Consider the following 16,137-nt stretch of genomic DNA (forward strand, 5'->3'; position numbering starts at 1 on the left):
AGTTCTTTCAGTCACAAAAGAACACTTTCATGGACCTGAAGCATCTCCAATGTGAGATCTACCACATCGTAATTACGTAAAGTTCATTTCCAAATCATTACTGCTCAGAAACTCACCATCTTATCTTCAAAGTCTGAAAGGGAGATATCTTCAGTGGGTTCCTAATGGAAAATCACCAGGACTTGAACATTACAGGCAAAACTATCAAAATGTATAATCAAGCTATCCAGAGCTCTTGTGACATACAGTTACAGACCAATGTTGGGTTATCGTCTCCATAACCTGTAGCTTCATCATAATTATTCTACCCAGCAGCAAAGGATCAGCAACAGCAGTTTCTTTTAATGGTAGCAGTTGATATAATTAGAGCATTATTTTCCCTAAATGAAAATGTAAAGTAATCAAATTAAAGTAAAACTAAATTAACTTAAATTTGGCATGAGGCCAAACATTTACAAGCATATGATGCAACAGTGACATTAGGCTTTATTTTCAATACTGGAAGCATGAAAATTAATACATTGACAGAAGACCAATAGTCTTACAGCATGTGAAGGTGCTGAGCTAAATTCTCAATAGAGAATTTCTCTGACAGTTTTCATGATTTCATTTCTGACAGCCATGAAAATGATATGCCACAAACAAGCTTAAAGTAGCTGGTAATTATTATTACACTATGCTATAAATCAAGTGGTACATAAGAACAAGCAATCCAAATTAAATCTAGAGAAGGTAAGATACAATATGGTCAGCGAAATGCATTAAATTAAAGCAAAAGTGGAAGCTTGGGAAATCCCACATTTGAAGGAATGCAGAGAGAAGCTTTCATAGCTTATATCACACACAGTCACCATTCACCATGTTTAGATGAATCCCGGCTTTAGTATATCCTGCAATTAAGCAAATTAGCATCCCCTGCTAATTATCATTGTAGCTCATCCTGGAATATCAGCACGACAATTCCCACTGAATCACAGAATCACCTTGATTCAGGGTGAGGGAAGTGTTTTTGCAGTGGCAGAGAGGGTGGAGTTAAAAGCTTTTAGCTTAACAGTCATTGGTTTGGAGGGCGCGGTATCAGCTTGAGCTTGTTATCCCCACCTGCTCCCTCTTCTCATGCTGCCTGTCCAGGATGGGGCTGAGGCCCCTGAGCCCTGCATAAGGTCGATGGGAGATCCCATTCATTGCAAGACCCCCACTGTCTATGGGGCAGATATAGTCAGCAGAGTCGTCAGGTTTCCTCTTCCTCAGGTGACTGAATTGGGTGAAGCCCAGCTTCTTTGGCTGCAAACACAAAAGGATTTAACCACTTAAACCTTGTATTCTTCCTCTCCTCTAGCCTTTTTCAGTCTACGCCAAAAATAGCAGATCTACACAATGCATCGCGTTGCGGCGCGTTGTGAGCTTGTAGATCTGCTATTGTTGGCAAAGGTTCCCCCAAGAATAGGCATGCTGGGGTTCAAGGGGTTAAAGCCCCTTAATGAATGATTGTAATTCCATATTGTAAGCACAGCAGTTATTTCTCATTCTAGCTTACCCTGACTTTGGCTGTGGTGGTGAGGGGGACATGGCCAGTGGCATTGGCGTACTCTCGTTTCTCCTGCGTAGCCTGATGCCCCACCAGGGTAGCGAAGGCAGTGGCGAGGTGACGTCGGAGCAGGGTCTTCGGAGGGGGGATGCTCAACAGTAGGGCCAAGGTTTCTGAGCTGAAACGAGGCTCCAGAATCTGTGTATGGAGGGACAGATAAGGAGCATTCAGAGACACATAGTACAGTGCAGTGACAGCATTGCAATCACTTTAGCTACACATGTTAAGATATATTGGAACAGAATATTTATAAGATATATTACAGTATGTGTATCTGTCCGTATCAGATAAATATTACATTCATAAATAAACAACACTGGGGAAGTATTATGTGTCTGGAGCAAAAATGCTTTTAGGATGACTTGTGAGTACCGGTTTCACTCACAATCAGCCCTCCATGGACTCCACTGCCCCTTAGATTAGGAGCATATTCAGCTAGATCTACAGCTCGTAGCCACTCCATCACACGATGGTTAGACCACTGCACAACCTCAGAGGGAGAGGGCTGCTTCTGGAAAACAAAATGCCAGCAAGATAATTACAGTACCAGTGCATTGCATTTTTTGTTCCCTCACTTGGCTCTTCACAAATCCTTTTACTTAACCATCATTTTCACTTTCAACTCACTCTGACACAATCCAAACGCTACTCTTCTCCTCCTATACTGCGCCATCCCACCCACCTTACCTCCTCCCCTCCTCCTACTGCACCATCCCACCTTACCTCCTCCCCTCCTCCTACTGCACATTCCCACCTTACCTCCTCCCCTGGCCTGCGTCGAAGGCAGTGGGGCTGGAACTTGTTGGCGTGGAGCACATGGATTGCACATTTAACACTGAGGTGGTGGAGCTGACTGGTCACCTTCAGACTCAAGAGGTCATTCTGGAAGAACAGGGAGGGGGGATACATATTTTCTAGTAAGTGCTTCAAATCAAAGTGTTTGCTACCCAAAAATTGCATTTGTAGGCCTACACCGCAATGGTACAAGTGTAAATCTCGTCAACTAAAACTAAGACGAAAAATGTCCGTCTTAGTTAAAACTAAATAAAAAATCACGCTTTGATGACTAAGAAATACATGACTAAATATATTGAAAAGTTCGTCAACAAATACAAACTAGACTAAAATGTTAGGTACGTATAGTGGAGAAGAGATCCAGTAGAACTAAGACAAGTCATTCTGAATTTCATTCAAAAGTCAGCACACAAGCTAAAGTTATTTTATCGAGTAAGATGGTGCTAACTTGAAATACAATGCAAGCTAAATAAATCACCTCTGACCTGTACTGATTAGAGAAGTGAATGAGTTGCATGAATGAGTGAATTAGAGTTGTTTATCTTAGTTCACAAATTATTTGACATGCTGAATGAGTGTAAAGTTTAACTCTCCTCAAATTGAAACAAATGTACTAAAAAGAACAAGGCACGTTTGTGAATAATTTAAAACAATGCATTACACTTTACTTGTGTCAGGCCTACTCCACTAGGGGGTGGGAGGAGTGTGGTATTCTAATAATCTAATCATCTTTTTAATAATCATACATACATACATACATACATACATACATACATACATACATACATACATACATACATACATACATACATACATACATACATACATACATACATACATACATACATACATACATACATACATACATACATACATACATACATACATACATACATACATACATACATACATACATACATACATACATACATACATACATACATACATACATACATACATACATACATACATACATACATACATACATACATACATACATACATACATACATACATACATACATACATACATACATACATACATACATACATACATACATACATACATACATACATACATACATACATACATACATACATACATACATACATACATACATACATACATACATACATACATACATACATACATACATACATACATACATACATACATACATACATACATACATACATACATACATACATACATACATACATACATACATACATACATACATACATACATACATACATACATACATACCATACATACCATACATACCATACATACCATACATACCATACATAACATACATAACATACATACATACATAAATGTGTATATATATAATGTAAGCTAATAGCAGACCTACTGTTCCATTGCCTTGCCTATAGTGTGATGAGTTATTACATTTTGTTACTAGAAAGTAGGTCACTTGAATGCAGGTTATTGTTAGACACTCCCTAAGAAGGCTTCACGCGTCGCGGGCTCTTTAAAATCCTATGGTTGCCCCGCCCCCTTCCTCCACACCTGCTGTAAACAGACGTCTCCATTACCAAGCGCATTAGCCTACAATCTCCGTTTAATGTTGGGAAGTAAAATAGTCAAATTAACAACTTGAAATGTAATTCCACCTCATGGAAGTTGAGTAGAGTTGTCAGGGAGATCAAATTGCTGAGTCACACTTCTGTGACAGTTGAAAGACTGACTTGTTGTGACAAACTGCATGTGTTGGTTGCCTTCTTTACAAACGGTCTTTATTCTCCCAGGTGAGTTAACGTGTGTGTGTGTGTGTGTGTGTGTTTGTGTGTGTGTGTGTGTGTGCGTGTGCGCGCGAGATTTGAAACTAACTTTGAAATTAACAGACCATAATGGTGCTGTGTAACCTGACTCTGCCAGATGGGGGCGGTATTGAGTAACTACGTTTCTCAATAAGCTGTGAAACAAATGTGTGAGCAAGCTTCTTGGATCTGGAAGCGTCAGGTTAGGTGCTGTGTGCATGGGTCCTATATACTGTAGCCTACTTTTATTGCCTGAATAAATAATGTTTTGTTGGGGTGTCACAGCACCAAATATCCTTGAATGAAACTTCATACTTAACTGAAGGTTATATATTGGAGCAAGTGTGACAACCTGAATACTGTAGCACATTTAGATTTCTATTTAATCTCTCAATTTATTTCAAGGGATGGCATACCTAGTCAGATTTTTAGGGGTATCCCTTTTATAATGTGTGCATGTTAAAAAATGCCACCGGATAGTGAGGACAAAATCAATCAATAGCTATGTGTACGGAAGAGAAACAGGCTTACTATTACAGTATACTATTTATTTGTTTGATGAAATTAAAGTATGGATGACATTTTTAAGGTCTCCAAATGATGATCAAAAGGAGGGCTCAGGTGTTTCTCCCAACCTACTCCGGACCCTAGAAGCCATGTACACAGGTACACGAGTAGGACCATACGTGTATGGAGGATCGACGTGACTGAGTGGAGACGCCGCTGGAGGGCTCATCCGGGGATGAACTAGAGTAGACAGAGGGCGGCTCTATCTCTCTATTCATGGTTTCCAAAGTTTGACCCTGGCCATCACTTACATGACTGATGAAGTCAAGTAGAAGACAGCTCAAAGTAGGAACCTTTTGTTTTGTTTTGCTGCTGCTGCTGCTTATGTTGTATGCTGTGTGTATACTAATGTGATTCAAGCTAACACTATTGCTGTAATTTTGGGACCCAACTGCCCAACATTTTCAGTGACCATTTCTGGCTCTGGAATTGAATGCTGATGTGAATCTACAGTTTGTATGTTGTGTATGTGTATGTGGCTCTTGGTCACTTCAATTATCCTATGTGTGAGTTTGCTATTTCCTTTTAAGTTCAAGCTAGAGGTTTTGGGCTTTGACATAACAGCCATCAATTCCAAATGTTCATCTGGAATAGAAGACTGACTGATGGGGATCTGCAGTACTGTATGTCTGCTGTGTTGTGGCTGATATAGAGCATCGCAGTTCCCGCCCACTTCCTGGTTTTTCCTGGTGCCGGAAGGAAAAACTCAATGCATTTTTCCCATTGACATTTCCAAAAATATTTATATCTATTAATTTAAGCCTCGAATCAAGCCATCATGACATGACATGAATCATGACCATAAAACATTTGATTCTGTGATTTTTTTTTTTTTAAACGGCAAAACAAAGGGTATTTATTAAATATAGTATATCATATAATTAAATATAAAATAAAAAAAAATCACAGAAAAAAACGTTTTATGGTCATGATTCATGTCATGTCATGATGGCTTGATTCGAGGCTTAAATTAATAGATATAAATGCATTGAGTTTTTCCTTCCGGCACCAGGAAAAACCAGGAAGTGGGCGGGAACTGCGATGCTCTATTGAAGATTGTGATCTGTGACAGGGGGGCTGATTCTCTCTCTCTCTCTCTCTCTCTCTCTCTCTCTCTCTCTCTCTCTCTCTCTCTCTCTCTCTCTCTCTTATATATTGAGTGAAACAAATGCAACATTTAGCTGTTGACGTACGGACTGTGTTATTGGGTTGTTTGCAGTGTGCGGTATGTGTCTGTCTTCCATATCTGGTGATGTCACAAGGAAATCCTTGCCTGTGTCTCTGTTGCATTGAAACAATGAGTACAGCAAGTACATCATAATTTTAGCCTTGCTTAGAGAGACCACAAGGCTAAAAATATAGGGTACCAGTCATGTGGATAATAAGCTGTTAAGATGTTGTTGTTTTGATTGTTTGTTAGTAGGACAATCTATTTTCTGAACATTCAGTATTTTACGAAAATGTTGTAACACATGATGATGTGCATATATAATAGGCTTAGTTGTATTGTGTTACCCCCAAATTTGAATCTTCAAAATGTGACATATTTTTTGATAATACTGTTAGCACAGTCATATCTTAAATCCAATACCTACCTGTATTTGCCTAATTAAATTGGTTTAAATACATTCTTAATTTTAATTATTTTACAAAAACTAATGACTGAAACTGGACTAAAACAAGGATAGGATAGAATGGATAGAAATGACTAAAATGTGACAAACTAGTAAGCATTTTTGTCCAAAAGAGTAGACTAAATCTAAATTAGCTGCCAACATTAACACTGAATGGTACATATTTATTTGTGTGTTAAATCTTACCACAGTCAGGTACTGTATCATCCGACCATCCACTCTGCCCTCATGGAACTGGTCTTTATACTGAGGCAAACCAATGTCATCCAGCCAGCCTGGAGAGGATGGAAATCATATAGTATCCTCATTTACAGTGCTAGCACGTACGCATGGTAAGCAAAGGGCCACATTTGATAGCAATAGACTCACGGGTGACCCATATGTGGTCCAATTCAGACGACTTCTCTGTAACTTTAGTGGTGAATGCCTTCAGAGCCAACTGCAGCTTCTTCCTGTGCAGTGGGTGCTTCATTCCCATTTCCTACGGAGAGAAAATGCTTTATGTGACGCAGTAAACATGAGGTTTGTCAGCTGAACATATACCAGTGTACTGCAAGTAAAGAATAAAGCTCATTTTAGTTATTTAAGCCTATTTATCCCATTTTTATTTTCTGACCTTCTCGAAGTCCTGGGGTGTGGCAGACAATAGTGTCTGTCCATTGTCGACCCACTGTCTGCTGAGGCTAACATATTGGCCCAGCCCATAGTCCTCTAGCCAGCCACACACTTGCTCCTTGGTCCAGTGGCTAAATGGAGTGTTCATATCACTAACAGGAAAGGAGACATACATTAACTGACCCAAATTAAATGAATACTCAAAGAGCTGTATACATCAAAAACTTAGATATTTCAGACATAATATAATTTAACAAAATAAAGACTTAATTCCAATGTGGTCCTTAGGTGGACATGGGAGAACGACTCCATCTGCTTGTGTATTAAGTTTATTTTTAAAATCATTTAATAGATAGTTTTTCCATCAGTAGTACAATACCATTCTGAACCACCAGGGGTCAGTAATACAGGTGGTCAGGCATTATTCACCAGCCTTACCGTACAGAGCTACCAGACTCAGGGGTCCGTGTAAGTCTGGGCCCTGCTGTAGCACGCAGTCCCCCTCTCCTGAACTGGCCAGGATCTGGGTCAATGCCTTGGAGCCCCCCTGATTGGGTTCTTCGAAGTCTGAAGGAGTTTGGAAATATATTTTTCAGAGGTGCCCAGACTTAAACACACCAAAAATGTATTGGTGAAATAAGCTTGATTGGTGTCAACAAAGCCACAGACAAACATATTCCACTAACTTTCCCCAGAGCTTCTTGATGCTCCTATTATTCTTCATGTATTCTGGTGAACCCACAGCCCGGTGGCCAGGCGGTGGACTCGCCCCTGACTGTACAGGGGAATGATCACTTGAAGTGTTGTCCTCAACTTTTTCTGTCTTCCCTATGAAGAGATTAGAAAGAGATTTTACATTCACTTTTGGAAAAGCACTGGCATAATTTCATTATCATTATTAATTTTAAATTCAAATTTCTAAAGTTCTAAATTCATCATACCAATATTCAGTCATTATAAAACAATCTTGATGACTAAGCATAAAGTGAAAATGCAGTTTTTTTCTCATTCGGAACAGACTCCAAAGCAACTGCATCCAGCACTGCTGGGGTCCACCTTTTCACAGCATGGGAAGAATTACTGCATATTCGCCAACTTGCATACAGTACATCTGAATTCAACCAGTTAGACCTTAAAGCCTGTGAACCAGATGGACTCACAGCTGCATCTTACTGGCACAGGCTTTGCAGCACAACCCATTAGAAAGGGAAAAGGGAGAGGCTTATGTTCAAAGTGGTCAATGAGGATGGGACAGGGTGGAGCTGGGCTGGGGTGAGTGTGGTCAATCAGAAGAAGGGAGAGGGTGTGTTCTGTGTGTAAAGCAGGAATATCCACACAACCCTCTGCTCTGTAAGGGCAGGCAGTGGCCTCCAGTATTAGCTGTGATCAAAAGGGCTACTGGTCTTTTGGTCAAAAGGGACTAAGGGAGTGGTTTGCTTCACATGTGGCTCACATATGGATAACCACTGAATGAGGTTAAAAATAAGCTTTGTTGCCAGGGACGCCCATAATAGAAAATCTTAGTTGTTAGATACGATTTAGTAAAGAATTCTACAACCGTCTGTATATGTCTCATAAAGACCATTCTGTCATTGGATTACCTTCCAGCTGGTGAAATGATAATGCAATTAACAATTTCAACCTGGCATCCTTACCACTTCAACCTGGCATCCCTATTAAGCCTCCTATCATTGGCAAAACGTATCTAAACTAGCAGATCTACAAGCTCACAACGTGTCACATACGATGCATTGTGAGCTTACAGTATGCTGTAGATCTGCTATTTTCACTATTTTTGAAAAAGTAAGTGGTTAAACTGTTCCTAATTTAGCTGGGGAACCCCAGACCCAAACGACACAACAGAGACTGTAATACAAAGTGTAAAAGTGTTAGGCTCTCAGAGTAAAAGCAACACTGGGGGTTATGCAGTCATTGCAGTGTAATCATCTGAGTGTGTGTACCAGATAGCTTGAGTTCATCTCCAGGTTTACTTTGAATGGAGTCTCCATCTTCACTCTCATCAGGAGACCTGTGACTCTGAGTATCACTGGTGCTCTCTCTGTCTCCGTTATGTTCCTCCAGAGAGGAGCCCACAGGCAGAGTCTGACTTCTGGCATCGGCCTGACTACTCTGGAAAAACAGCACAGACGATGGCAAATGAACTCCATTTAAAAAAAAATGAAGAAAAAGAAAATCCCTGTATAAATACTTTTTAAGTGGAAAATGTGAGTCCGTCACACATTACTAAACTAAAATAAATGTACACTAGTTTGCAAATGGTATATTTAACATCAATTACCATAAAATATTCTTATTTTCTTTTTTAATGGGGGGGGGGGGGGGGTAAAATAACACTTTTTTTTTGCTATTCGTAAAATCTGGCTATTCTAAAACAATCACCTTTGGTGCAGATCCGTTTGGTAGGTCATTCATACTACTTGAATCAATCTGTGGCTCTGTCCTGAGGAGATAAAAGCACAATGATCAGTGTTAATCGTTTGGTGACAGTACTGCTGGTAGATTGGGTCTTCTGTAAGGTAATACAATACCTGCAGTCAGTGTCCTTCTGGGTAAATGAACGAGATGTACTCGTATGACACGAGGAAGAGCTACTTGTGGACACCTGGAATAGATGAGAGGCACGAGATTAACTTACTGTAGTTGTCAAAATGCATGTTTCTTACTCTTAACACAGTGATTCTCAAACTTTTTTTGGGGCGGTGAAAAGCTGTGATTGGCCAAAAATGTACTAAAATAACTGCACCGTGATTGGCCAATCACAGTCTATTCAGGACTGTGATTGGCCAGTGTCACATGACACATGTGCATAGCCCTATATAAGAAACCATAACTTAAAAAAAACCATGTTTTTGTTTTTTTTAAGTTATGGTTTCTTCCATCATAAAGAGTGTTTCAATAAATGTATTTATTTTTTGTACATGATTGGTTGACTCCATTCAGTATTGTGATTAGCTAGCAAGACACCGCCCACTTCACACAGGGTGTGATTTTTTAAATTCAAAGGACCCCCAGCTAGGTATGTATTACGCCATGGACTCCCATAACTCTGAGTGTGTACAAATAGAGGTCCAGGGGTCCTTGTGGGGTTCCAGGGGGTCCCCAGATAATAGCATAACAATAATTTTAACCACTTGACTTTATCCATTATATGTTGGCTATACAAAAATAGCAGATCTACATGCTTGCAGCGCGTCACTTCGTGCCACGCTGCGAGCTTGTACATCTGCCATTTTAGCTTATTTTTTTTACCTAAATCTTCTCTTCTGGGGGTCCCTGGCACAAAACCTTTTCAGTTGGGGGTCCACGGCCAAATACATATCAATTTGTGGGTCCTTGACTTGAAAATGTTTGAGAGCCACTGCTCTAACACATCCAAAGACAGTATTACAGTATAATTACCAACCGGAACTTCACCCACCTCAGACTTTACATCCTCAGACTTGGCACTGGCAGAGTCTGCATTCTTCATCGCCAATCCCTGCTCTTCTTCTTCACTACTGCTTGATGGGGTTCTGCCATTGGACAATGAATGAACAGCAGGTGGAGCTAGAGTAACACACAAAGTCAAAGCATTGTGTTACCACTTTTCTATTCAAGGAAGCCTTGTAGTTTTTCATATCGACCAATCCAATTGCTGTGCTAAGCCAAACAGGAAACGGTTAAAATAGCGTAAAGTCATTTTACCTGCTGTTCTTGTGGCTGTAACCTCTCTGAATTGTCTGCTTTGGCTCAGCAGCAGAGAGAGCTCCTCGATACGTCGGTCCTGCATGTGACACAGAGCAACAAAACATCCAATTATTATATTTATCTAAGGTTAGGAAAACATGCATATGGACTATATCTGCTCCACTCTATTACTGACCAATTTATTACATCAACATCCCTCTTCCTCCATATGGCCTTTACATCAAAGTATTGAACAGGGAGGGGATTGACGCTGGCCCAGCTGGAAATCTGAGATGTGGTAACGGTTCACTGGAGCGTGTGTTTTTTTTTGAAGTGGTGTCTATGCCTGGCTTTGCCATGTTTCCCTTAATGTAGCTAACTCCAAAATTAGGTTTGGCAGATGGAGGGCTATAAGTGAAGTGTGGCTTTGCCTGAAATTGTGTGTGTGTGTGTGTGTGTGTGTGTGTGTGTGTGTGTGTGTGTGTGTGTGTGTGTGTGTGTGTGTGTGTGTGTGTGTGTGTGTGTGTGTGTGTGTGTGTGTGTGTGCGCGTAAACGTCTGTGACTCTTTAAAGTCTCCTTGCATGAGGCTGCACGAACACAAAAGCCCTTCTGTACTATAAATGTTGTGAGGGTGGGGCCCCAGAAACATGGAAACATCCAACAGTTACCTTACCAAACAGTAATAACGATAACAGCACTGTGTACGGGCTGGCAAGATACTTAATGTACGCGAAATTACACTGTAAACAGATGAGAACACACACTTTAATCCATATAACCACATACAGCTGTGTTGAACTGAGGGAGACTCAGAGGATAGTTGCCAGCCTTCTAGAGGTCTCTTACCTTCTCATCATTGGCTGCTAAAAGTGACTCCATACCAGTCCTAAGCCTCTGGAGTTCCTGGTCTATAAAGAGAAAGCCCATACTGATCATCTGTCTGTATAAACATAGCTGCTATATTTGGTCATGTCAGATTTAGTTATAGTTGTGTACCGATAGATACACATGGAACACAGAGATATGTGAATAAGGGGGAAAATATCTAGTGGGGCTGGATAATTTTTAACGCCAACATTCTCATCAAAACTACATTTTTGGATTAGATTTGTGCACCAAATATAGCCTGTCTCTCAACATACTACCCTGATGTTGTTTGTGGATGTCTATTGGTGTCTTTTGGTATCTGTGTTTGATGGGCTGCAGGTTTGGCTGATTTAATGAGTGAGTTGTTCCAGGGAGCTGATTGGTTCCAGCCTTCTAGCGGGGAGTTTAAAAGGCCAGCTTCCATCTCTCCATAGCCAGGATACCAGCTACCTTGTCACTCTGTTGTTTGACTGCCGGGGCTTGGTAGGGGTGGGTAGCCTTTACCTTTTTCTTCTGGTTTTTCATTAGGTGTTAAGTAATGATTTGTCTTGTGGTTCCTTTTGATTTGATTAGTTAAGATAGGTTGTTCATGTTTGTTTTCTTTTGTTTCTTGTTTTGGCTACTAGCCCACCCTGAAGCTACAGGATTTTAGTAAAACCCTGGAAAAAGGCTGAAAACAACTTTGTGGCTTGGGACCTGGGAAGAGGTCCCTCTTAATCATGGTACACTATGGTTCCCCTAGGCTGGGTTGCAACAGTAATGTTGACATGTCTGTTTCTCTCTGCAGTCAAAAGCAACATGCTAAGAATTAAAGGCATTTCCAGCTACTGTAGCATAAAGACAAATTGGTACAGTCAACTGTCACAGAGTGAAATAGCTGCTGCAAGTATCATACTATAGTGTCCCATGTGTATCTATGTATGAGTTGAATTGGGGGGGGGGGGTGAAATGAAATATGGTATTCAAGAATTATAAGGGATGATGAAAGAGGTTAGGTAAAGAGTACAAAGCGAAACGGCTTCTTAAATTAATTTAAGAAGCCAAAGGATTTTCAAAGCTACCCATTGGAGTAGACAAGAACCTAAATGGAAACAGAAAGGGGATATGAAAGGGTAATGATGGAAGATCAAAGAAGAACGCAAAGGAGCCAATAAGTCATTAAGATGAGTTTGGTGTTTAGCCTCCTCTTGTACATCTCTATGGGTGAGGTGCAAGGTAGACACAGAAAGACCTACCATTAGACACTCCTGTTAAGAGGCAGCTCATCAACATTTCTCACAACTGTTACTATGCTGTAAAATCCCTCGGTGTTAAAGCTGCAATCCAGAACTTATTTTAATGAATAAAATGTAATCTGTATGGTAGAGTATGTTAACCCATTGAAACCGGGAAAGCTGTGTCATTTTAGATTTTTGCGTTGGCTATAAAGAAATAGCAGACGTACAAGCTCACAGTGCGTCACTTCGTGCCGCGCTGCGAGGGGTCTGGCACAAAACATTTTCACTGATTAAGAAGGCATTTGTAGAATTGGCCTCAGGTCTTAATGGGTTAATGGGTTAAGCACATCTGCAGTGCTTGGAGGTGGTCTCCCTACTCTTCCTTTGAGGAATTTAGACACTGGTGTCGGTTAGGACACCTAGTCACCTACTGGATGAGTAGCATACTACTTTCTGACTAGGAGCAATATCCCCACTGGCCAAGCGGAAATTCCATCTTGGCAGAGCTGTAGAAATGTGGTCTCCCACGCAGGAGACCCAGCTTTGAATCCCAGGTAGGACATAACTCTTACAGATTGCAGCTTTAATTTAACTCCGAGATTGTACCTACAGTATGTAACCCATAAGGCTCCATTTGTTTACATTTGTACACTCAGTTGACTCTCATAGTTAACTTACAAGTAATATAAGAGTATAAGTTAATGAATGCAAATGTGACTCATACACTGTGTCACCTATCAGGCTAGGCAGCACTCACACAGAGTTGTGGGGGGGACAGGCAGGGACTTTGGCCTGTTGCTTACCTCTCTCTGAGCTCTCGGTGGACAGAGAGGGCCGGGCCAACAGCTGGGTGTGGAGGTTCTCTATCTCGGCGTTCTTGCTGAGCAGAAGTTGTTGGAGGCTGGTGATTTCTGCCTGTGGGTGAAACAGGGTGAAACATTGTAAAAGCTAGGAAAACACTGAGACAAACATGCACATGCATGCTAGCCTGGCATGGCCAGACTAATATTTTTTTTATAGCTCTGGCAGATTCGCCTGGTTTCCAGGCTACATGCATGCATACAGGGTTCGATTTGTAAAAAGCGGAAGGGCCGGGACGGTTATCGAGATATGTGAACTACAGACATACATGCACAGACGGATAGACAGAATTTTCACATTTATACTCTAGTAGGATCGTTAAATTGTGATGTCATCCAACATAAATATAAAACATATAAGAAATACATGTATTTCATTCAGTCTGACCAGAAGCAGGGATAAAACGTATCCACACCAGTGACAAATAAAACGACCAGAGGGGGGATATCAAAAGCAGAGGCCTGGATTTCCCCCCATCCCCCACATAGATCAAACACTATATGCATACAGTGTGTCTGTATACAGTATGTAACTCCCTCCAAGCACAGACAGACACAAGTGGTTTCCTTGCTACTGATTTATTTGAAGGTGACTTCAATCCTCCAAATCCACCGTGAAAACTAAACAATAAACATAAAATAAGCATGTTACATTAACATAGGAGACCTCATGCACAGCATGTAAAATACACATTTACCAGAGTAAAATACAGACAGTACAAACAAACAAACAAATACCTCGTTGGCTGCATGCTACACATAAAGGGAGTACTCTTCAGTCTTCAGGTCCTTATGACCCTTCTTATAACTTCAGACAGTAACCTTGGCTTTCTTATAACTTTAAGTTTAGACAGTCTCTTGTGACCAACATGACACGGAGCTTCTGCACCCTGCTGCTTGCTGCTAGTTGCTTAATGACAAAGTCCTGTGAACCCCATTCACATGAGAGCAGACCAACGAGACACAGAACGTGACTTTGATACTTCAAAATAAAAGCATTACTGCAACTTGACTCAAAAGACATGAAAATGTACACAAATGTGACTTGAATAACTTCTTAATTATGAACTTGGACTTTAGAGAAATAAAACAAAGTATTATATAACTTATAAACGATGACAGCAGTTACACTCCCACCAAATCACACAAACCTTGACGTGGGATTTCTTTTAACACTTTTTACCTCAAAATAAACCTTTTCTGTTATTAAACATTTACCATGAAATTTCAGGCACAACATTAACCATCTTCCTCTGCTTCAAGCAGAATAACAATTTTTTATCCAGGTTTTTCAAGGTACAACTTTGTAGTTGTGGGTTTTCCCTTTTTGATCAAATGTGATGTCACTAACCATCAATTTTGGTTTTCTTACCCTATCATCTGACCCTAGATAGCCTTCAGTGATACTGGCCAGCTTCCGTTGGTTGGGTGGTGCCAGATCATCTTCTAGAAGGACGATGTCATTGACCTTCAAGTTCCTTCTTTTCTTGCGACACTTTCGTCTTGGTTCCTTGTGACTGTTCTTCAATACTGCCGGATGCTTTGTGTGTGTTCTTTCTTCATCCATGAATGGATTCAACTTGCACAGCTTACTGTCTTTGGTTTTGGTAACTGCTTTCTTTATGTTAGCAAGGTCTGCTTCTTTCCTTTCCTTTAAACTTGCACTTTCATTGGTTCTTTGTTTCACACCTTTATCTTCTTTTATCCTGATTTCTCTCACCTTGCGTTCCCCGCCAGGTATCTTGAGATCTTCTTGGGGCACTGGATCATCTTCTCCAGCTCTATCCTTTACTTGTTTCACTATGATGCGATGGCTGATTCCGATAGCATCGCCGTTGTCTACACAGGGATTCCCATGTCCAACAATACTCCATCCAAGGTCTGTACGCTGCGCATAAGGCTGGTTGTCATTACCAGACACAACTTCCCTTGGAAGTAGGGCTTGTGAGCAGTTGTACCCAATGAGCAGACCTACTTCACAGTCCTTCAAATGTGGTATCTTATCTTGGAGATGCTCTAGATGGGGCCAAGCTTTTGCCGTTTCACCTGTTGGTATGTGAGTTCTGTTGGCTGGAATAAACCCACGAGTGTAGACTGGTGGTAAGGAGATTCTTTTACTAGAGTAAAAGCCTCTGACTTTTAGATTGCTTACTCTTTGGGAGCTTACTACCGTAGACCTTGCTGTCATAGTAGAGAGCTTGAGCTTGACTTGTTCTTTATCTGCTTCCAACGCTTCTGCTACGTTGTTTAGCACAAAGGTTGTGTCGCTTTGAGAATCCAACAGCGCATATACAAGTATTTCCTTTGCTGGTTGAGTCGTGGACGAAAGCCAGACTGGAATTATTGCAGCTGTTTGTATGTTAGCTTCGTGAAGTATTACTCTGTTTGAAATAACTTCTTGGTACTGTGATGATTGATCATTTTGATTTTCTTGACTTGTGCTTGGCTTAGTTTGTGGTGTGCTTTGGTCATCTTTGGCTCGCTCTTCATGCAGACAAGTAGGATGCTTCCTTTTGCACGTG

General features: G+C 40.7%; 1 protein-coding gene across 5 annotated transcripts in view; it reads right to left on the reverse strand.

The window, feature by feature from the left end:
* Positions 1-321: 321 nt before the first annotated feature.
* ppfibp2a (PPFIA binding protein 2a) overlaps positions 322-16,137 on the reverse strand; it is a 30,740-nt gene continuing 14,924 nt past the window's right edge. For 4 of the 5 annotated variants that reach the window (XM_080425322.1, XM_080425325.1, XM_080425323.1 and 1 more), the window contains 16 exons: positions 13,559-13,670; positions 11,518-11,579; positions 10,689-10,767; positions 10,423-10,550; positions 9,533-9,606; positions 9,384-9,444; positions 8,945-9,113; positions 7,670-7,811; positions 7,422-7,550; positions 6,985-7,135; positions 6,738-6,849; positions 6,555-6,643; positions 2,348-2,470; positions 1,974-2,099; positions 1,538-1,726; positions 322-1,284 (listed from right to left, as the gene is read on the reverse strand). In XM_080425322.1, the coding sequence (XP_080281448.1) occupies positions 1,078-1,284; positions 1,538-1,726; positions 1,974-2,099; positions 2,348-2,470; positions 6,555-6,643; positions 6,738-6,849; positions 6,985-7,135; positions 7,422-7,550; positions 7,670-7,811; positions 8,945-9,113; positions 9,384-9,444; positions 9,533-9,606; positions 10,423-10,550; positions 10,689-10,767; positions 11,518-11,579; positions 13,559-13,670 (1,953 nt within the window). In that variant the 3' untranslated portion in view covers positions 322-1,077. The remainder of the gene's footprint in view (positions 1,285-1,537; positions 1,727-1,973; positions 2,100-2,347; positions 2,471-6,554; positions 6,644-6,737; positions 6,850-6,984; positions 7,136-7,421; positions 7,551-7,669; positions 7,812-8,944; positions 9,114-9,383; positions 9,445-9,532; positions 9,607-10,422; positions 10,551-10,688; positions 10,768-11,517; positions 11,580-13,558; positions 13,671-16,137) is intronic. The other variant, XM_080425326.1, reaches the window with a different exon arrangement.

This window comes from Gymnoscopelus braueri, assembly GCF_963280865.1.
Source record: "Gymnoscopelus braueri genome assembly, chromosome: 1".
Taxonomy (NCBI): Eukaryota; Metazoa; Chordata; class Actinopteri; order Myctophiformes; family Myctophidae; genus Gymnoscopelus; species Gymnoscopelus braueri.